At 39.6% G+C, this 22,760-nt stretch overlaps 2 protein-coding genes and 1 long non-coding RNA gene across 3 annotated transcripts; 2 read left to right on the top strand and 1 right to left on the bottom strand.

The window, feature by feature from the left end:
• The first annotated feature begins 526 nt into the window (after window positions 1-526).
• cmtm8b (CKLF-like MARVEL transmembrane domain containing 8b) lies at window positions 527-9,816 on the top strand. Its single transcript, XM_006635594.3, has 4 exons — window positions 527-1,086; window positions 6,266-6,439; window positions 8,501-8,620; window positions 9,283-9,816. Exons 1-4 carry the CDS (start codon window positions 952-954, stop codon window positions 9,367-9,369), a joined length of 516 nt encoding a protein of 171 aa, XP_006635657.2. The 5' UTR covers window positions 527-951; the 3' UTR covers window positions 9,370-9,816.
• A 687-nt stretch (window positions 9,817-10,503) lies between these two features.
• LOC138241581 (uncharacterized) lies at window positions 10,504-12,416 on the bottom strand. The gene is made up of 2 exons (XR_011190826.1): window positions 12,065-12,416; window positions 10,504-11,934 (listed from the first exon to the last, which is right to left on the bottom strand). It is a non-coding gene; the product is annotated as an uncharacterized lncRNA (long non-coding RNA).
• Window positions 12,417-12,540: 124 nt separating this feature from the next.
• cmtm7 (CKLF-like MARVEL transmembrane domain containing 7) lies at window positions 12,541-20,996 on the top strand. The gene is made up of 5 exons (XM_069195242.1): window positions 12,541-12,809; window positions 15,524-15,700; window positions 16,941-17,039; window positions 17,427-17,508; window positions 20,452-20,996. Exons 1-5 carry the CDS (start codon window positions 12,690-12,692, stop codon window positions 20,463-20,465), a joined length of 492 nt encoding a protein of 163 aa, XP_069051343.1. The 5' UTR covers window positions 12,541-12,689; the 3' UTR covers window positions 20,466-20,996.
• The last annotated feature ends 1,764 nt before the right edge of the window (window positions 20,997-22,760 follow it).

Here is a 22,760-nt window from a genome sequence, read left to right as displayed (position 1 = left end):
ATGCAGAATACACAAAACGAACCGAATGGCCAAAGACACAAGCAAGTCATTGCCAGAAACCAAACACGGAAAAACCACAGTTAGCTTTTAACTGGGATAATGCAATCATATAAAGTGTTTGTTTTGGAAGCATACAATTCCTATAGGAACTCTATTTTGTACCGAAATATGAAATGTATGTCATTTTAGTCAAGAAAGACTGGACGTGTATCTCAATAAACTCAATAGCTTTAAGTTGTTTTCAATTTCAAAAAGGAGCATCCACAGCAACAGCATTTAGTGCTACATATGAAAAGAGTTTTTAATGTGATTTAACTGTCAATGTGAAGTCCGGAAGAAAAGCTGATCTTGAAATTATTGATCAGTTATGGAGTTCTAGTTATGAGGTTTGCCAAACATAAAAATGTAATAAATCGTTTCATCATTACAAGGAGTAAAAAGATATGTTCTTCATGTTCAAAGACAGGAAAAGTAAAAGCCCACACGTCACCTGCGAGCATACCCGTTTGTTACCTGGGGGCGTCTACTCGGAAGCTCTTTATAGGAGACGAGACAAGAAACTTAATGTTTCTCTCGGTTTCCACTTCATATTCGCCTTGTGGCCGACTGCTATTCTCCTCGCACACCTCTGGAAAACTGTGGATCCTAAACCCTGTAACAATAATATGGGGCTTTTAAAGTTATCCGAGACGTAGAGTTTCTACTGTTATTTATATACGATTAGAGATCTGCGCTCTCTCCGAGTTCCTCATGGAATCGGCTGTTGCGTCGGGATGCGAGACTTGAAGCATTTCTGATTAGATGGAGGGTTAAATCGGTATTCCCCGCATCCAGCTGATCTATTTCAACAAGAGGGTCGTTGCTCTGCGAGATCAAGGCTATAACTTGATTGCGGTCTTCGCCTGGATTTCGTTTTCGCTGCGGAAGAAAGAAGCGGTCGAGCCAGCGAAGATGGAAGACGGTCCGAGGTCTCACACGGTCATCACTACCAGCAGCTCGTACTTGGAAAACTTCTCCACCTCGACGCTGGCGTATGACAAACAGTTCATTCACACTGCTCCGGGGATCCTCTTGTTCGCCGAAATCGTGAGTATGGCTTTGCAAAATAACCTCCAAAAAAAAAAAGTAGTATTCGACCTGAATAGGGATGGAGAGAGCTCAGGTGTCAACAGCTTGTTACAAAACCGAAGAGTGCCTGAACGCCTCTGATCACGTTTTATCAATAAAGCACTGCTGAAGAAAGAAAAAAAAACACAAAATACAAATGAGAGATCGAATGTTAAAACACGAGGAAACTGATTTTACCTTCGTATTTCACAAGTGGCAATCTTTAGATAATGTATGGTTAGTTTTTACGTTTCTTTTTACCGGCAACCTAATTGGAAATTCACCCGTAAACGCCGCCGTTTTTATGCTGTCATGCAGAGTGTTCCTAAAATGCTTCACAAAGGGTGATCGCCCCTTTCCAAGTTTAGGGGGTGCCCTGGTTTTGCCATTCATTTGCACGATCCCTGGAATTCGACAGGAATAATGGAGCATTGTTAGAACCGAGTCTGAAGCTCTCTTAAAGGCTGGGAAATTGCCAGCAATTCGATAAATTATTTATATCTGAGAATCAAGCATTACTTTTTAAGCATAGAATGAAACAAGAAAAATGTTTTTTTTTGTTGAAAAGGAGCTTTTTAAATGACAAAATGACATGGCTTTATCAACAACTACGAGGTTACTGAGGTGTGTGTGTATTTTATGTATTTTTGTACCAAGAATGTTTTTTTTTCCCCGTTTGCAAATATCTAATATCTTATGCTCTCTTATATCTTATAGCAGCCTGCATCAGCTAGTTGTACGTCCAAACATGGCTGCTTGGTTTTAATTGCATGTGTGAACGGAGGGATGAAACAATCATTCTCTTAAGTCTGTCAAAGAGAAAGTCGAGAAGTTGCGATGGATGAACTCAATTTAATGCCACATTCGTGCAATGGAAAAGAGATCCCCAAACTATTTAAAAATCATGTCTGATGCAATAGGATGAGGATAGAATGTGTATCTGCTCTGTGGTGAAACCGAGATGCTTTTCAGTGTTACATTAAATATTGTAGTTTTTTTTTTAGTTAATCATTATTTAAGGGGAGTCTAAACTAACGACAACCTGAAAGGAACTGATTGTGCTACCTGTTTAGACTGAAATACCTCCAACATTATCTGCCACTGTATCTGTACATTGTCTTCTTTACTTGCCAGGTCTTTCTTGGTCCTGCTGGAAATGTGTTATGTTGCAATGCTTGAATTTATTTATCAATAAATTCAAGCATTGCAACATAATACATTTCCAGCAGGACCAAGAAAGACCTGGCAAGTAAAGAAGACAATATGTTTTTTTTTAATCAAATAGGGCCATTGTCAATGATAATCACAGTATAGCAAACGTGCCAAGAAGACAACTTACTGTACGCATCCGCTTTCAAAACATGGTTGAAAGAAATCCTTGAAATTCTCGGATCAATTAGTTGCTAACACCCAAACGAGCTTGATGGGCCTAATGACCTTTTCTCATTTGTAACGTTGTCATCATTAATGTCTAAGTACACAAAACAGCAGGACTCATTCAAGTCTAATGCCACCAGCGATGTGAGTCAGAGGTGTCCCAATTTGTGGAACCCGATAAGGAAATCGGTGGATTAAGAGTAAACAGTAAAATGTATTGTTTCAGGTGACATCATGGAACCAATTTGTTCTAGTTTTGGGATAGAAAAGGTAAGAAAATGAACACTTGTGCTATAAGTATAGTGTCCCTTCAGGTAGATACGTTGTTAGCCATTACAATATGATAAAGGATAGTAAGTGTGGAGTTAAATTGCTTGTGATGTACAATGAAAGCAGTTCAGTCTGTGCAAACTCCAAGATAAATGGCAAAACACTGAAACGCAACAGCACAGAAGGTTCTCGAAAACGCAGAAAGAGAAGTGTGCCCTTAAAATGGTAACTATATCCCCCCAAAATAAAGTGGACACCACTGCTTTTTTATTGGGGAGCGCTTAGGAAAATATCAAACACAGGGCAAAAAAGTAGTTCAATTGTTTTCTGAAAACAAGTCATGATGAGAAGATAGAAGTGTTACACGAATCACCACAAAGGAAATCAGTTCACAAATGTGGGAGATTAAAAAAAAAATTAAAAAAAAAAAGAAAACAGATACAATTATTTCTGTGTGCCCAACTCCATATGCCAAACACATGGTATGTTTCCCCGTGGGTTATTTTCTGATTATGCTGCACACACCATACAGTGTACGTTGTGGTTAAAGTACAGTACTCAGTAGGTGTGCTGAAGACTCACATACATTCTACAAGCTTTCTGCATCCGGAAGGTCCATCCCTTAGACACAATAACATGAGCCATCATAGTCTGCTAACGGCTACCGTAATAAGATCATAAGGTTATAAACGACAGGTATTTTGGCCCAGCGAGCTCTCAGAAGTCTGCAGTTTATTGCTCTGAGAGGAGGCTGAATATGAATAGAAGGTGAGATTACAGAAAATCACACACCTGGTGATATCAGGTCAGAAATCAGGAATAAAAGAAATCAAAATAAAAGGTGCATAAGCAATTCAGAACTGTTAAATAACATCTGATTTACTCGATACTAAAGAGTACACAATTATCTATTTGGGCTCTCTTTTTATTAGGAGTATTTTTGGGATTGTGTTTCGTCGATGTCTGAATCTGACCGATTTCCACAGCTTATACATTTTCTTTAGCACTTGTCCAAAAAAAGCAGGGAAATTTCCCAACACTGTCTGAACTGCAGTGGAGTTAATGACCATATTTTAAAACGGACATTACCGAAGAAGACTTTTCTGGTATAATCTATATGCAGTCAGAAAATAGGTTTTAAGCATCAGTTAGGAGAATTAGAGTCCCTGCTAGAGCACAATAGGATTTCCTTTTTCCTGTTAGAAATACACAGTTATTTCAATTTACAAAACAATTAAAAGTACCCCAGAGATGGCAATGTGGATGATTGTGCTAGTACTCGATCTGTAAAATGAAATGCACAATTTCCCTACAACTGAATTGCACAAGCACATACTTACAAAACCAACTGCTAATGTCATGATTATTAGCTCTCTTACTGGATATTTGTTAGAGGAAATTAATGATTCTGCTTTTATAGAACTCTTCTCCTTTTTGGTTCCACACTTTGTTCTTTCAGCTATTTGTGTGTTAAATGACCCAGATTGCATGATAAATGGATAAAACCTTGCGAAACTTCCTGAAACTTGTCACCTTGTTTATTCTAATTATACAAGAAAGAAATATAAGGAAAATAGCAGGAAAAGATTGCAAATTCTCAGTGGAACCTTAAAAGTTTTTCAATCATCCAAAGAGATCAGCTTTATATAAAAAGGAATTTGATCTCAAAGTATACTCCTCCCATCATACAAATATTCTGTGATGTGAAAAAGATCTTCTATAGAAATGTCTGTTTTTATGAATGAAGCCCGATGTCAAAATCGTTAAGGAAAACATTCATTTAAAAGGCACAGATTGTCAAAGATACACAACTGACTGCAATCTGACAAGCTGATATTAAACACCCCCAAAGGTGTTCAACTGAAAATCCAACACTTAATAGCAACCAGCTGAAGGAACTGGCAGCTGGCCTCAGAGCTCGTGAAACAATGTGTCAAAGTTCAATAGTTCAGCCGTTTGTTTTGTCTGATGCATTTTCAAATTTTAAAGCAGATCTAAAATATTCTGGGGGAATGATAATACAGGCATTCAGTCTCGTAAAGGTAAAATACTGTGTTTCCATGCACGCCAGTGCCCGTTTTCTGCAGGTTTAATAGTTAGGTTAGTTCTGATCTGGAGAGGTGGAAGTACAATATAAAACAAGTCGAGCCAACAGTCCCTTCCTGTGTACTTGCATTGTCTCCCTTCCTTCCACGTCTTTGGTGGGAACTGTACAGAATGCAGTCTCAGCCTGTCCTTAAAATAATCTCTCACTTGGATACTCAGCTCAGCTGCCCTCCACCTCTCCACCCCACACACACACACACACACACACAATCCCCTGGAAGAAAAATGTGAGTTTTCCTCTTGAGCTTAAATTAAATTGCACATCAGGAAGGCAACTGAGGACTTCCCTAATTTAAGAAAAGCAAAAACATCACAGTGCACAGCAAAAATGTCACAGATTCATGCAGTGTTTTAGTTGCAGGCAAACAGCACTTGATAGGTTGAAATTATTCACCTCATCCAGGGTGAAAATGAACATGTGAATTCCAGTGGGAAAGAATTTGTTTTACAGTGACTCAAAGTGTAAAACTAATTTGTCTGTCATTCCCAATTTATTCAGTTTATTATTGTCAGCTTTTTCAGAAGAACTAAGTGGGCACTAACACTAACCCCTCTCTTTTTGGCCTTTTTCACAAATGTTGGTAATCCTCCAGACTTCAGATTTCACATTCCTTAATGTCAAAGGTCATGCATGCTCGTAGTGTGCCTCAATTTCTGTGAGCGCCACTGTGCGTTATGTGTGAGCGCGAGTAAACAGAGAGGAGAATGCCTACTTCCAAACAAACAAGCTGAACAAAATGTACCACAATCACTTGCTTCTAAAGTCAGATCACTTTATTGGCCATATACAATTTCTTGTATTAGGAATTCGTCTTTTTGCATACCCTAGCTTGCTCTCCATGAAGGGAGAGAAGCTTGGGGTCAGAGCGCAGGGTCAGCCAATTGTACGGCGCCCCTGGAGCAGTTGGGGTTAAGGGCCTTGCTCAGGGGCCCAACGGAGTAGGATTCCTCTGCCAGCTGCGGGATTTGAACCAGCAACCTTCCAGCCACAGGTGCAGATCCTGAGCCACAGAGCCACCGCTCCGCCCTGGTGGCCTTGAAGTGATTAGTCTTGATCTAAATAAAACAGTGATTCCATCTTTCATTACTGGAATTATTTAGGATTTCACTCTAGGGTGGTGGTTTAAAAGCGCTGTGTGCATCAGGGATGTTGTAGATGCGATGTGGAAGAGGACATCACCTCAGATGCCGGCTGAGCCCAGATGAATCAATAACGACACAGCAGAGGTAGTGGCCAGCCATGTCGCAGGGTCACAAAGGTGACAGAGATCGTTTCAGTTTAAAAAAAGATGGTAGGTAATGAGTGGTTAGGGACTGAAGAATACGTTTATATTATGATTTTGTGCACATTTCCCATCCCCATGGCATTTCTGCAAATAATGTGCGTTTCTCTGCTTCCCTCCAGGTCCTTGGCCTGCTGGTTTGGACACTGATTGCGGGGACGGAGTATTTCCGGGTGCCAGCATTCGGCTGGGTGATGTTTGTAGCAGTGTTCTACTGGGTGCTGACCGTGTTCCTTCTCATCATTTACCTGACCAGGGCTCACAGCAGGATTCCTCAGGTCCCGTGGAGGACAGTGGTATGTCACACCCCATTAACGTTTCCAGATTTCATCTCGGCCACGAATGAAGAGCAGCCAAACAAGGGCGAGGTCATCATGCATCAGGACAGGCCAGGGAAACGGTTTAATGATTAAAAAGAAGCTTCGATGGAGAGGAAAAACGCACTGACCTCAGGCTTTTCAGTGTTGCAGCCGTTTTAGAAGCAGCAAGTGTGCTCAGTAATCTGCTAGCAGACATACTCGGAGAAAAGGGAAATACACATCTTTAAAAGTTTAAAGTTCTGCAGATTCACAGCAAATGTGTTAAGGTTTTAGTAGTAGATCAGCAAAGAGAGAAAGGGAAATGAAGGGGAAACATGGGATCACAGATGATTAGAGTATAAACACAGATGTCATACACTTCACATGGGAAAGAATAAAGGTTTCTGGAGTCTACTGGCGGTCTTTAAGTTCCTTTACCGATTTAAATATTTGGAATCACGTATACTTTCCCTTTTCACGCATACACAGACTTGACCAGAAAAGTTACTGCAACAGACTGTCAGCATGTTGTTGTGAAAAATATAAGGACCTCAAAGCCCGAGTGTACATTCTCTGAGAATTCCATTCATGCTTGCGTGCAAACCTCAGTTTAGGGAGGTGTTTGGCTGAGTCTCGGGTGACCTAACAGCGAAGAGTATTGAAATGGTTTGTGAATGAGACACCACGACTTCACCTTAGGACAGCAGCTCTCAGTCCTGGTCTTAGAGCACCCTGTATCCCCTGGTGTCCGTGTGGGCTCCTAGTCCCCCTTCTCCTGACTAAAAGAGCTCTGAATCGGTGATCAATTATCAACAGGCAGACACTGTTGGGAATGATGCTGCTTAGACATTACACATTAACAAGCTTTATCTAGCAAGCAGATCATTTGTTGTTTAAGGGCCCAGCTGGAAGAAGCCCAGCAGACACGGAGGTATCCCGAGTCACTGTGCACCTCGTTCTTTCTCTGGTAGAAATATGAAAAGACCTTTTAAATAAAGATCATTTACGACCAAGCTTAATCATTGATTATTTTGGGGGGATTTTTGTATGAAAGTGTTTAGGAGAATGGAGCATGCTAAATATATTCATGGTTTGCACAAAGTGAACATCTATTCATATTTCCAGTAAATATAACGCGGTGGAGTTCTTTGGCTTCAGCCTCAGAAGAAGTGTGGGCAGAAATACACTCACTCTCCAGTCTAGGTTTTCCTTATGGAAAATTTAAGGCTCTTAAATTTAACCCCTCTTAACTGTGGAGTAGGCAGTTTTTCCATTAGGGTGGTCTCCTTTTAAGCCTACTCTCAAGAAAACGTAAACTATACATTTGCAAGTTTATTTTAAAGCATATTTGTCAAATGTTATTGTTCTTTGCTTTTTTGAAGACATGGGCATGTGAAATTGACCTGAGTCACTTATTCTGGAGCCAAGAGTCTTGTGAGGAAGAGCTGTAATTTAGGTTTTGTGCACCGCCTTCGTAGAAATGGTATTTATAGAGTTATACATGAAATATGAGCTAGTATGCTATTCCAGTCTTCTTGAACAGAGCCCGTCAACTTTCATATCTGCATTCCATGCTATTGGAAGTGTGTTCTGTTCTACTGACTCCTTAATTAGCTAAGTGACCTGCAACACCTGGATTGATTGAGCAATTAAGGATCCATTCAGCACATAACATGAATGGGTCAAAGGATTATGCAGTGGCATAGACTCCAGGTGCTCAAAATGACTTCTCCTAGAGCAGTTGTTCCCAGTCCTGGTGCTGGTAGCCCTCACACCTGCTGGGTTTCATTCCAGCCCACCTTCAGTAGAGAACTGAAGCCTTTGAATATTCGCATTGAGCTTTAGTCACAAGTTTGAGATTTTATTTCACCTACACAATACAAAGGGTGAAGCTCCAGCATGTTTGAACAGTTCTCACTAATCCGATTATTCTGAAAGCAGCGGAGGGCTTGATTGTGTGCTGGACCAGGGGCCAGTAGGTGTGGGAGGCACCAGGGCTGGGCTGGAGAGGGTGGTGCTGTGGCTGATCTTGTCCCCTTTCCCCTCTCTCCCCTCCAGGGCCTGTGCTTTAACGGCAGTGCCTTCGTCCTGTACTTTATCGCCGCTGTGGTGGATGCAGTGTCTGTCAAAGCAGCCCCACCCAGTGGGTACAACTTTAACAGCTGGGCTGCCTCCTCGGTGAGTCCAGGCGCGAGGGGCACGAGAGGGTTCGTGCACTGGAACAATTAAGAATCGCCTCCCTCCTACACAGCTTTACATTGCCGAGGTTCAGTCAACAAAACATAGTACGGTAGTGGCTTTTTGAAGAGTTGCAGTGCACTCCCGATGTACGCACACACCCCCTGAAATAGGAACACAAACCCTCGCAGGCCGGATAGATTTACAAACTGGAGAATGGATCCGGCTTTAAAAACTTTTTTGTTCCCGTTTCACTGGGGATTTGATTACATATGGAGGACACTACACATTTAACACGCAGGAACATCCCTCGGTGAGCTGTTAAACTCCCTTTCTGGCACAGCTAGTGGCTGAGCCCTGTTGAGTCGTGTAATGGATTCATTTCGTTGATTACATATGAATGTTCATTACCTGTGAAAACCATTAAGAAAATATTCTTACTTTTATACATAAACGATAACTAGTTTAATTGACAGCTCAGGTTAGAAAGGACAGCAGAAGAATTAGGTTCTCCAGGAAGTAAGTTTAAAACCTTGTTGTATATATATAAAAAAAAAAGTAAAGAACAGATATTTTTCCAGATTGCTTGTATGTGCAGTGAGTAACCATGTTCTTCCACTGTGTGTAAAAGTGTATGAATTCACTCTTCTCTTTTGTTTCAGTTCTTTGCATTTTTAGTAGCCCTGTGCTATGGAGGAAACACATACTTCAGTTTTAGATCCTGGAGAGCAGGGGATGAGGACAACTGACATCTTCATTTACATAGCAGTTTAATACCTGAGGAAGGCACTTGGACACCTATGACCTGTCGGACAAAGAATATTTAAACAACTTTTCGTCATCAGACAGCATATTAAAGCAGAAAAAAAAAAACCTCAAGTGCTTTAACAATGTCTTTCCTCCGGAAAGATGCACATCGTATCCTTTCCAAGATCTGAGGTGGCTGTTTTTATAGTTTTGGAATAATGCATTTTATTTAACTTAAATCCTAACCGTGGTTTAATTCCCCCCCCCATTGAATACAACATTTAACCATTATCTGATAATATGTTGATTTCTTTACATCATGCAGTTTGTTATTAAAAAAAACGAGTGTTTTTCCAATGTAATTATAAAAAGGTGGCTTTTCCACTTTTTTTTTTTCTGAGTGTAATGTGTTTGTCTTCCATTTCTTTAAATAAAGATTTTTTGTTGGATCTTATTTTTATTTACAATTCACCAAAATAAAATACCATACAGGATAACAGTAAACCCCAAACCCGTTTTCAGCTTTTAATGATTTTAGCATCTGTCCCCTAAAGGGCAATTATCAAATCCATTTCCATAGTACTGCAATATCTATTTGTAAGTCAGAAGTAAGTCTTCATAGCTTAGGATGGAAATTAAAAGTATGGCAATGCTATACCCCAGCCTCTTCTTTAAAAAAAAGAAAAACAAAGCCACAGACAAGATACCCAAGGGGAATAAAAATAAAAAGATACAAAATAGTACAACACAATTGTACAAATACAAAATCAGTGTCTTTTAAAGTCTAATAAAGAGTTTGATGCTAAGCTTGTGCCCATTCAGATGCATGTTTGTTGCAATACAACCTCACGGAGCTGAGCAAGCCTGCCTCTGGAGATGGAGGTAGGCGAGATCTCCCAAGAGTAGGAGGCTGCAGGAGGTGCTGGCCAGTAGGTGGCACGATTTCTGTACAATCCAGGTTCCTAAGAATTCCCTTCATCCAATTGGTGAAGCAACCTCTTGCTTTTCTATCTAAACTGCTGTGTAAGGGGGCAGATATTTGTCTTAGAGTTTATTATGAGCGCCATTACTGCATAATCGCATGTGCAAGGCCGTGCTGCAGGGATCTGTTGAGTCTATACTGAAAGGAACGTTGATACCAAAAAAACCAACCTTTATTCTGTTTCAGCAAGTTACAGGAACTGTTTCATTTAACACTTTGCAGGAGGAAAAGTACTTTTTCCACTTTCTGAGCCCTGCACAGTACAAATGCTGGGAAGCCCCAGCTAAATTCAATAAAGTCTTAAACTGCAGTTTCTGCTCTTCTGATGAAGACATCCCCCTCCCCCAACACAGCTGCTGCCATATAATGGAAGGTACACATCACCCAGGTGGGTCTGCACCTTGTCAATAGAAATGAATCCCTCCCTTTATGCAACGAGCACAGGTTCTTAGGGATAAGAAATGCAAGGAATTATTGAAAATATTCCTATTGTTTTTATGAAAGACTTCATAGGAGAGGAAGAATTTCATAATTCTTTTACCGACTACACATTTCTTAGTTTCAGACCCCATAACCCACAAATCAAGATGGTAAAGGGTCCAATTTCCTCCAATGATTTTGATCTATTCACTCCTAAGAGAAGAAGTGTTAATTTGTAGAATAACAAAATGCAAGGAAAAAAATATGGAAATGAGGGCAACCTTATTTTATGGTGGATTTTACTTGCATTTTGAATATAATTGCTCGTGCTGTGGGTGCTCAAGGCAGGCTTGCGACACGCTAGAATTGGAACAAGAGATGTTTTTACGAGCCACTATGTGGAAGTGGCCAAAAGGGAGACGTCAGCCCCACTCTTCCGCCCTCACTTCCCTTTTTCGGGGCGACAGCTGAGCGGCTGGCTACAGTGCATGTAGACTGTGTGACTCTGCTGCCCGTCACTCCTCTGGGTTTCTTCCACTCAGCAGGGAAGCGTCTCCTAACCCCTATGGACATATGCCCACCTCACCCCTTTACAATGCACAGTATTTCCGTTAATCAACGGACCTGGAGCCTTTTGTGCCCGTCTGGATCGTATTTACATGACTGGAGATCGTCTGGTAAACTGCTAGATGTCACGAAGCAAGTCAGTACTGACTCTAGAGTGTAACCTCGGTTTTTGGTTTGAAGCATTTCATCAGATACTGCACATCCTATTTTTCTCTTTGTTCTGGGATTCTAGTTGCAGTTGAGTTTGGGAGTTACGCTTAAACAAGACAAAGTCATAGCAACAGTACAGGTTGGAGATCCATTATTCCCACTAACTGACCATGGGCATTAGGGTTAAAGGTCTCTTTGACAGAAACTGGAGGTTTATATTTAAATAGTGATCGCCAACTACAGATACGACATACCAATACAGCAAGTACTTAACACGTTCAGTTAAGGATAAGGATCAAGTTGCCACGACATTTATGAATAAAGTGTGAACAAATATGTAAACTTGCTTCTGCTGTGAAGTCATCGCGGAGTATCCCATTAAATGCTCCCGTCTGCAGTAGCTACAGGGTCCTCCAGGAGTGTCGGAAAAGCAGTCAAATCCTCCCCCCTTTTGCTTCAAAGTTAAAGAATCAGAGTTTGCGATGATATGATATTTAAAGCCATTTCTAAACAAAATTACACAGGATATTTTGACGTGAAAGCAGTACCTTGTCAGCAGTAACAAACACACACCTTACCCTCAGCGACGTTACTTGGGTTTCCTTCTGGGAAACGATTCTCAACCCTGAGAGGAAGAAAGCTTACCCAGACAGTTGCACCCAGTTATTTGCAGCTTATTCCTTGTCAGGTTTAAGCTGAAACCAACGCACCAACAGCCGCTACTCCAAGAAATATTTGCAGCGGTTTAAACGCCAGAAGACAACCTCGAAATGTCCCCCCCTTAAGCTTAGATGAACAAGCAAGGCAGCCGAAGAGCAAACTGCAGAATGCATCTAGTTCATTTCTTGATCTGGACAAAGTCACCGCTCATAACTGTGCGGAGTACACGTAGATCTTCTCCCAAGAAAGAAACAGCCACAGCTCAGACTTCACAGCTGTCCCAGCTGTGTAAATACTTGAACAACAGTCGGTTATTTTGCGAGTGTGACCTCATTCAAGTCCCCGCCTCCGTAGTATGATGGATTTCATAAAAAAAAAAAACGAGCTTAGTCCGCGACGTCCGTTTCTCCAAAACGCTACGCCCTTTCGCTCTGCTTCATGAAGTTTCCTACGTCTTTGCGAAAGGCCTTGAAAAAAGGAAGGAGGAATATCTAGTTTTTAAGAGGTTCTTAAAGCATTATTAGTACCCTTTCCTTCAGTAAGATGTCCCATACGATAGTAACGGCAACCACCACCTCCACCACCTCTAGCAGTTCAGACGGCGGTGCAATATACTTCGGCTATGCGAGATCTCTCCCGGGGATACTGAAAATTGCACAAGTGGTAAGAATCGTCTTTTATTACACAAATCGCCTTTAATGCAGAGCATTAAAAAGTAACACTTCAGAAGGCGCTACCGACCGCAAACGCCCCTTCGTATGCTAGATCTTCCGCTTTATGCATGAACCTTTTCTACTTTAAGAGAAAACAGGGCGTGTGGTCAAGCGTTAGGCGTGACTGTAAAACAGCGACAGTTCTGTACGGTTTGGGTCACTCAGCAGCACCTGACTGACATTTGTTTCATGTCGGCTGGACACACCAGTCCAGAGACTACAGATGGTCTTCTACAACTAATGCAGAACCTGCCTTCATTCTCAGGCGTGGACAGCAATAACTAATCCGAAACATTCAGTTAAACAAATGGTTAGGAATTAGTGAAGTACTGGAAAATGGTACGATTATTTTGACAATTATTAAAGTATAACATTTTAACAGATTTAAAAGTCCATCTTTTGTAGGCTTTTATCACACGGGTATGCATCCCACAGTTAATTTTCAATCTATTAGTTGCGCGGATTGACTTTTAATAATCCTTTCACTGCTAAGAGCGTTTTAATTCTGTATCAAATTTAACTACATAGAGGAAGTGTATTGAACCAGGGACCCTCTTATGCTTTGTACAATACGTCAAAATGCATTCAGTACGTGCAACAAAAGCAGTTTCTTTCTTATATTAAATACCACTTTGTCTATCTATTATTGAACATACTGTCCAGTTAAACCCTTGAATTATTTTCCCCATTCTGGACCAAAAAGAACAATTTGCAATTGTAGTCAGCAGTTGTTCTCGAAGATGTATCTCCTATGTTGGCTATGTCATTTTGTATGGTCGCCAGTGACGCAGAACACAAAAATAGCATTTAAAAAAAATATATAGAAAAAATGTCTTGGAACTTACCAATTGTTTTGTATATTCACAATTTGGAATTGCCAGGAACATTCATTGTTAACTACAGGCTTAAAACAGGACTGTGAAGGCAAGCTATTTTCAATTATTTAAATAGTTTTCTCCTGTGTGCTCGAATTTTGCCCCAGCTGAATTCTAGATCACTTGCTGATTGATTTAATTGTTTCCTGTTTAGGCTTATTTTTAAATTTGTGTTGAATTCTCCTAAAAAAAAGCTGAATGTGATTTCTAACTGATATCAAGGCTGGTACTAATAAGTGAGTTATGGAAATAAACCTAATTCTAGCATTTTATTTGAAAAAAAGACCAACTGGACATCAGCAGAAGGAAAAACTCTCCCATTGGAAGTGCCAGACAGTGTGGTTCCCACCTGTTTCTGTTCATCATTAATTGGTGACAAATGCTTTGTAGTCTAGTAGGGGAGGGGAGCAATTTTGCAATGAGTATCAAGCAAACTGCATTAAGTTCTGTATGCTGCCATTTTTAGAAATAATGTACTTTAGCTATAAATGTATTATTTTGAAACCAAGGCCTCTGTGCAAAAAAGACCAAGGAAGCAGATCAGCTAGAGGCTCCTTTTCTGTGATTTTGAGCTTTGTGTGCCATTTCCAGTGTTGCCCCAGTGCTTGGTAAACTGTCACATTGTCCTTCATTCGCAAGCTAACTGCCTGCATTGGTTATCAAATTAGATGCCTCCACAATGTGCGAACTCTGTGTTTATTTTATAACAGAGTTTAATTCACTACGGTGGAGTCAAGGTGACAATTGAGCAACATAGTGCTCTAATCAATTCTACCACAAGTAGAAAGTAACAATGTGTCTCGCGGTTAAATGCGGTGGAATTAAATTCAAGTCACACCTGCATATCTGGCAAATAAACTTCACAGGCCGACTGCTGGTGTCTTCTGAATGTGTGCCTTGCAATGGATACTGCAGACCTCTGTGTTTTACTGAACACATTTAAAGTAAACGTATTATGATGAAATGAAGTAACAAAAATGTTTCATTGGGCGATGGTGCCTTTTGGCATCTGCTTATCTTGTCCTTGCAGTGGGCAAGTTTGTCTTTGCTACAGCACCTGAGCTATCAACAGTTCCCGTATTGTCATTGCTTATGCTTTACTGTTGCTAAGAATGGGCCATGCACACTGTCTTAAAGTGAAAAAAAGGCAACAGGAAGTTACAGATGTTTGCACCTCTTGAAGTGGAGCTATCAGCCTTGGTTCCTGGAAGACTACAAGGTTTTACGATCTGTGTTCTAGCTCAAGTCATACAGGAACTCACAGTATCTGTTCTAATTAGTCACTGAAATGTACATATTTAAGAATTTAAGTTGATGCTACTGATAGCTGAATCCTTTCCGTTTTAGTAGCAAAGGTTGTGAAAGGTATATAAGATGTTTGCACTTCAACACTGAAGTCTTTTCTGTTATATATTTTAAAGGACATGTCTAAGAGGATATCAGATTTAATACCATTCTGGAATTACTAAATATCACACTCACTGTATAGAAAATGTCACTTTTCAAAGTACTGCAAAACAGCTGTGAGAAATGGAATAGAAATGCACCTTCCATTATCAATAGAAGTTATCTGAAACTAATGCTTTTTGTCAAAACATTTTGAATTCTGTACCTTATCCCCCGAAGTTGGCATAGAAGACCCATCACTGCATGTTTTGCGTGGATTGTGGTTTTTAAAACCAAGGTATTAACTTGCAGGTTTCCCTCAGTTTCCTTATATTTGAACGTGTGTGTTGTATTTGTGTCTCAACAGTGTTGCTCTAACAGATGTCCTGTTATTCCTCCTTAGCTGGTGCTGCTGGTTGCCTTCCTGTGTGTGCACTTATGTAATAATTGGACCAATTACGATGCGTACCGCTACTTTGAGGTGGTAACAGTCTGGTTCCTCATTGTCTTCCTGATATTCTTCATCATGCACATTTTCAGGCTTCAGAGCAAACTGCCCTGCATTAACTGGACTTTTACTGTAAGTAACTTTTGCAATTTCAAATTTTTAGGTTCAGTTTCCAGGTTGTATGTATCAGGAGGAATAGCTCTAAACTATCTGGAACACTCTGTAAGGTTGTACTGTTTTCAAAATTTCAAAGAGGGTCTTTTCCTGATGACAGTTTCAAAATGCTGCACAAAGTCTTTTCGCAGTGAGGCATAAAATATCTCAAAATGTGCTCAAGCACCAAAATAAATTAATAAGAACACTCCTTCTTTTCCAAGGCCATATTATTCTTGAAACTTAGAGCATTCTTAATGTAAATTACCACAAAGCTACACATGTAAAAAAAACTCTTTGGGGTTCATAAAAAAAAAATATGTACCGATGGGAAAAAAACGCAACACTTCCTCCTCCACACTCTGGGCCTCCCGTCTGCATGGAACAGGCTGAGGAGTGACTCATCGCAGCCTCTGTCTGGCCCAAGCCACTCAGGTGTGACGTCTAGGAGGTGTGAGCAGAGGGCAGGTCACCTTGCTCTAAGGCCAGCAGCATAAGCTTTGAATTAAGGCCTTTTTAAAGGTGACCTGATCAGGCATTGTTCCATCTGGACCTCGTTGGGTAAAAGTGCACCTAACGAGCTTTCATGTGATTGGCAAGTTGCATACCTCACTGCACAAGCTGTACTGCTGATCAGAGGGCTTAAAAGAAATTGACAACTTTTTGTGAAAGTATATAAGCTATAACTATAGTATTCTCATTCCAGAAAGTGTTGCTTTTCTTTTTTCCATCATTATATATATAGTGATGTTTATTTTTAAAACCCGATTTATAAGAAAGGATCTAATGGTCTTACTGAATAAGTATTAGTTCCCAGTCTACTGAGCGAGAGGCCGAAAGTATTTGATTGTTTTGCTAAGTTGTTGAACAAGAGTTCTTATGAATTTATATTTATAATGCTATACTAAATCAAGAAATTGTTTATCGCTTTTACAACTTTTTGTAATAAAAATAATAATCAAATAAAAAGTATAGTTCAAGCAGGTAGCTGTGTCAGCATGCGTAGGCTGCAAAGGCTGTAAACCTTTACTTGTTCCAATAAAAATTAAATTCCATTGCATTTGAACCAAATCAGAAGTTATTTCTTAAATTTTTTAAAGCCCTAATTAAATCAGAAATAAAAGTAATTTAGAAACCATTTTTAACATGAGAATAATTGAAGGATTTGCATGTGAGTGTTTAAATGCGCTGAGGTAAGCTCTGTTTTGTGGCATTTCAGGAGTTTTTGCATTATGCCATCGGAACTATCCTGATCTTCATCGCGTCCATCGTCGCTGCAGTGAAGAGTCATGGGGTTTCTTGCCTTGTAGCTGGATCAGTACGTTTTGCATCTTCTGTATGTGTAACAGCCAGATGGTGATTTCGTTGTCACATCCAAGAAGGAGACTTTCAGATGCCATTCAAAGCAGAATGTTTTTCCTGTACTTCAGCACATTACACAGCGTGTGCTGTAATGTAGGATGAGATGACACTGTTGGTCTATGAGTTAGATTGAGTTATGTTTTATTAAATTAACAAGGTTTAATCCTTATTTTATCATTAAGTTAAGGATAGTTAAGATTGGCTTTCTAATATTTGTTCAGTGCTTTCCAGCACAGTCAAAAAGGGATTTCTGTCTACCTGTTTAGAAAAACTCTCTTTTTGTATTCTTGGGAGGTGGGAATGCAGAAGTCTAGATACTGAACTACTCTTTTAAATCTTGCAGGTTTTTGGATTTATAGCAACTTTTCTGCTTGCTGTAACTTTATGGATGTCGTACAAGGTCACATGTGGATCCCAGCCAACAGGTGAGCATGAGAAATCATTTCCTGCACCTGTACTTACTCAAATGGCTGACCCTGCGCTCTGATCCCAAGCTTCTCTCCCTGTCAGTGTGTGCAAGAAATGCAAGAAATTGTATATGGCCAATAAAGTGATCTTAAATCTTAAATAATAGAATTGTCATATTCAGAGAGACATGAAGCCAGGACGCATAGTTGAGAACAGAATACTGGTGACTAACATTGTCTGAAAAGTAGACTGGTTTCTGACAAGGGCAGGCCAAGACTATGTTGGTGTTGTGGTTGTAGCTGGTAACATTGGTAAGTAAGGCAATTTGCCTACCAAACCATATCAGCAATTTCAGAATAGACTCATAGTATTATAAGTCTATTCTGAATACTAATAATTAGTATTATTGGTAGTACTATTGGCTTCCAAGATTTACTTGGAAACCAGCTGACGAAGAGGACCACATCAGTGGTAATGAGGGAGGTCTTGCACACAATATGCAAGGAGGAACAGCTACAAGCTCTGATCTGAGGACACAGCACACAGTCATTAACAGGGCTTCAGATTTCCACTCTGCTGAAAACTTCCCTTTCAGTGGGCTGTCTGTGCAGAGTGATTGGCTATATTGAAAGAGAATAGACACAGTACAGGGTTGTCCTCAACATACAGTAACTGGGGGAACAATGTCACAGTACCTTTAGTGAGACAGGAACACAGTGATTCAGCCTCCACAGGATGCTAGTCTCAAAGACAGACCCTGTCTCTCTCTTTGTTCTGTGCTGTAACTTTACAGCTTCTCCTTTCTTTCCTATAAATGAGGACACATGGAAAAAACAGAAGTGGCTTAGTGTCTTCTGCAAAGCACAAAGATACGTGCAGCAGATAGTTTTAAAAAACGATCTGATGCAAACAGATAGTCCAGTCCTGGCTTTCTTTTCAGTGGAATGAATATGTGTACAACAGACAAATCGTGGTGTTTGACAGGAGAGAAAAGTGTGACCCTGGCACCAAAGTAGGGAGAATTAACTGGCATGTCTCAGTTTCTGCTCTGTACTCAAACCTGTAACCCCCAGTCTAGCTTTGTTTAAAAACACAGAGCTGTCAAACAAAGTGCACATGAAGAACAGACATGCAGTCAGGACGGATCTACAGGCTCGGGGGGCGTGAAGAGAAAACACGTTTCTGTTTAAAACATGAATACAGTAATATTCAAAAGCTGTTAGAAACCAGACTTCAGCACGGAAGGTAATGAAGAGAATGAGCATGAGCTGGAAGTAAAAACGCCAGTTTAACGGAGTGTAGATGTCAATGTGTAAGTGGTTGTGTCAGACTTGCAGTATATAGGAGTAATACAGGCCGCAGGTCAGGCTGAGTTCTGAAAGTCTGCTTAAATGTTTATGCATGCACCATACGAATAAATGGGTATTTGGTATTTAATGTTGCTGCTTGGTTTCAGTTTTGTTTTTCATGTTATTTAGTTTTGGTTTTAGTTGTTAAACGTTTTGAAATTCAGTTCTTGTTTTGCTTACTTTGCATTTTGTCCATTTTCGTCTTGTCTTTAATGGAAAAAAATGTGGCTATGATGTCTCTGGAATCGGAGAAACAGTGAGCAGAAAGTAAAGGAGAAGAATATAGCAGAAGTCGGTGAACAGTGTCTGAGACAAAAAACAAGGAAGATTTATAAAAAAAACAACATTCAAGGGTTCAACATTCGAGTAAAAGAATATAGCCTATAGATGGTGATATAAATCAACTATAAATATTATAAATAATATAAATGAAACAAGAACCTCTGTGGGTCAGACAAAAAAGATTTCAATTTTCAGAAGGCATAGTGCTGTAAGTCTGCAGTTTACCATCAATTCAGTTCTCAGTTATGTTGCAGTCTTAAAGAAATCAGAATTGTAGGTTAAAAGAAACTTGTGGTAATCATAGGTGACTAATTTTCCCCACATAAACTGGAAAAAAACATGTAAGGGAATCCAGAAGCTGAAACTGAAATTTTAGACATAGCTTATGGCTTCTTTCTTACTCAAGGGTAACTGCTAGAGGAAATTCCAGTATTCTTCGATATTTTAAATTTCTATTAGCATACAAGAGGCAAATGTGTTGCAGATACTAAAAGCCATTAAGATAAAGACATCTCCTGGGCCTGTCAGTGTTTTATCAATTGTGCTGAAGGAAAAGAGGGATGGTATTTATAGACCTTGTACAAACCCCTCCTTCAAATGGATTCTCGATTGTAACTCCACAGGCAACAGTGGCTGACCTTATTCACACAAGCATATTTCTGTTACTGACCAGGTGCTCACTGAGATCTTTTGAGATTATTTATTCTAAAGGCATTTCTCATTATAAACAAGTCTGGATATTTTTATTAGTAATCCTGCTGCTTAATGCTGGTTCTGTACAGTATGTTTATGATGGTTTTGGGTAATTCTATATATATGTGGTGCAATTTAATGTTTGTTTTTATGTGGACTCTAGAATAAAAATAAAATGTCCTGAAGCCTTTATAGAGAGTGTTTGGTTGTTTATGTTATTCTTAAGAGCTGCAACCAAATGTTGTTTATTGCACATTAAGCAGTAGAGCATTAGTATTTTCTTGCTGTTTATTCATTTGAATTGAGTTACCTTTACTCTTGCATTAAAACAGATCTCTTCTGCTTCTTAGCCTTACCATTCCAGTACATGAATTCAGGTAGAATTCAGTTTTATGGTTTAGGAACTTGATGGAAACAAGGAGAGATTAGAAAGTGGCCGTTTTTAATTAATTCCCAGCGATGACGTTACTATGGCAAAGATTGGAGTACAGTTTTGTCATCGGAGGTCCCAAGGTCACTGCGGGTCAGTTTTCCGAGATTCTTGACTGTCATGAAAACGTCGAGTAATGTTCACACACGTATGACATCCCTGGAAGAGAAATGTGTTGAGTAACTGTTTTGTTTTATTTCCTTTAGGTGCAGCTGTATAGAAGGAAGGCCGGGTCTTGTTTTTTTCTGTGTGGTGGCTTTGGTGCTGTTTCCTGAATGGCAGACTCTCCACCAGGGCCTTAAAAATCAGTGTTACTTTTCAACCAGGGCTTTGTTTGTTCTGGTTAATGTGAATTCTGCATGAATGTTTTGTAATTGTTGCATAGAATTAGTGGCGTTTACATTCATATATTAAAAAGACAGTCCATCATCCAACTGATTAACAGTATAATATTTATGATAACTTACTGGCAATCTTTTGTTCCAAAATGTGTTTTATAAACAGTTAAATAGCTGCCAGTTCATAGGAGCAGTCAGGTACAAGACCATACAGTTTATATTTTATACTTCTATGTGTATTTAAACTGTCCCCCCTACTTGAGTCTTCTGATTTTCAGAAACATATTTTTCACTTTCTGATATATAAAACATTTTCACTGATGTGGGCGGACTCTTCAGCTGCTGCTTTTTTTTTAAATGTCAGTTTCTTATGTTTGGTGGCTCCGTGAAGAGAATAAAAAGCATTTCAGGCATCCTGAGACTATGTTTGGTCCATTTAAAAAACAAACAAGGATAGCTAGTCCTTCACAATCACAAGACAGATTGAGTATAGAATACGCGTGGTATTTTACACAGTGCTGGAGGAAGTCTTTGGTCATGTACAAGATCCTGAAAGTTATTTGGGAGGTTGAAGCAGTTCACAATGGCTAAGGAATGCTGAACACATTTGTGAGCTATATCAATCAGGAATCCCCTATAATATACAGTACGTGGTGATTACATCTTTTGCTTGGTATGTGCAGTTAACCAGGAAATTGTTTTCAGGCAGAACTAATGACAGAACATTACAGCTCAGTTTGTTAGTGCAAGTTGTTAATAACATTTTTTTTTAAAGGTCCCAAACATTAGGAGGCTTAGGTAGAAGTCAGGTCTTTGCATCATTTTCAGTAAGTTATGATTCCTTCCTCTGGGATTAACATACTGTAAGTCTTTAGACACCATCCACTCTCAAATCATGAATCATTCATAACGAGCTCTTTTCCTGGGTTACGAGGTCATCATTCCTATAAACCCCTAAATCACAGCTCCTCAGTACATTTACTGCTTTCTAGGACACCTATTAGAACTGATGACACACATTTAAGAAGCTGTAGCCTGAAGATGTAGAAATGAATTGCAAGTACTGTGCCTTAATTGTTAATTATCCATATCCATGTCTGTGTCTAGTTAATTTGTTGATCAACTATTCAGCTTTCTGCTTTCACAGTGTGCGCAACGTTCTGAATGTGGATCAGATGGTTCAGGAGGGTTGCTGGAACTTCCAGTCAGTCATTTACAGGTTCTAGAAGAATAGCACATGTGACAATGCCTTAGACTCTGATGTAAGTGCTATGGAACACAAGACCCATACCACATGTCCTGGCCGCTACTGAAACACAAGGCAAATGTGAATTATTCCCTTAGGAAATGTAACTGTAAAAAGCAAATTAGACAACCATTCAAACAAGATAGCAAAAAGAGAAGAAATTTGCAGCTGAACTGAAGAATATACATTCAACAGTCTATGCAATGTCCTGTGTTAGAAAAAGAGTAATTCGTGTCATTATTGAATGTGATTTCAATTTACTGTTTCTTTTTCCCCTGTATTGTAGCACAAAAGATAAATACAGTGGTCATTCTTTGAATTTTGTTTGCAACTCTAATAAAAACAGCAGGTGACATAAAGGTGGCTTGGAGGATGAGGTTTTTGGAATGGATGGCCGAAATGGTGAGGACTACTAGCTGTGTGACAGAACGCACAAAATATGTACAGCTCTTATTTTGTATTTTCACACATAAACTTCAGAAATAATTAATGATATTAAAATCAATCTAGAAATGGTGAACTTTAGTCAATTCAACGATCTTGCAAAATAAAATCCGATAAACGTTCTTGAATGCCCTTCGTGCACATTACTACGTTTCTTCTGTGAAACAGGGAAATTAAGATATTTCCGGCTCCTTAAAATTATGGATTAAAGAATTTCCAAGCTTTAGAATAAACAGGAAACGGGGCGTAACTCTTGATGGCTGCTGTAGATTGGACTGCAACCAGAATAGTAACAGTGATTCCAATGTTTTCATATTTTTGCATGACTTAAATCTGAAGTAGCAATCTGTTGCTGGTTCCATTTGGTGGGGCTTTACTGAGAAGTTTCTTTACTTCTCCGGATGGAAGTTATTTTGCTATTAAAAGAACAAAGATAAAACCATAAGAGGCTTCAGTCTTGCTCAGCTGCAGTCACTCCAGAATAGGA

Source organism: Lepisosteus oculatus, chromosome 10, assembly GCF_040954835.1.
Source record: "Lepisosteus oculatus isolate fLepOcu1 chromosome 10, fLepOcu1.hap2, whole genome shotgun sequence".
Taxonomy (NCBI): domain Eukaryota; kingdom Metazoa; phylum Chordata; class Actinopteri; order Semionotiformes; family Lepisosteidae; genus Lepisosteus; species Lepisosteus oculatus.
This window is presented reverse-complemented; position numbering and strand designations above follow the sequence as displayed.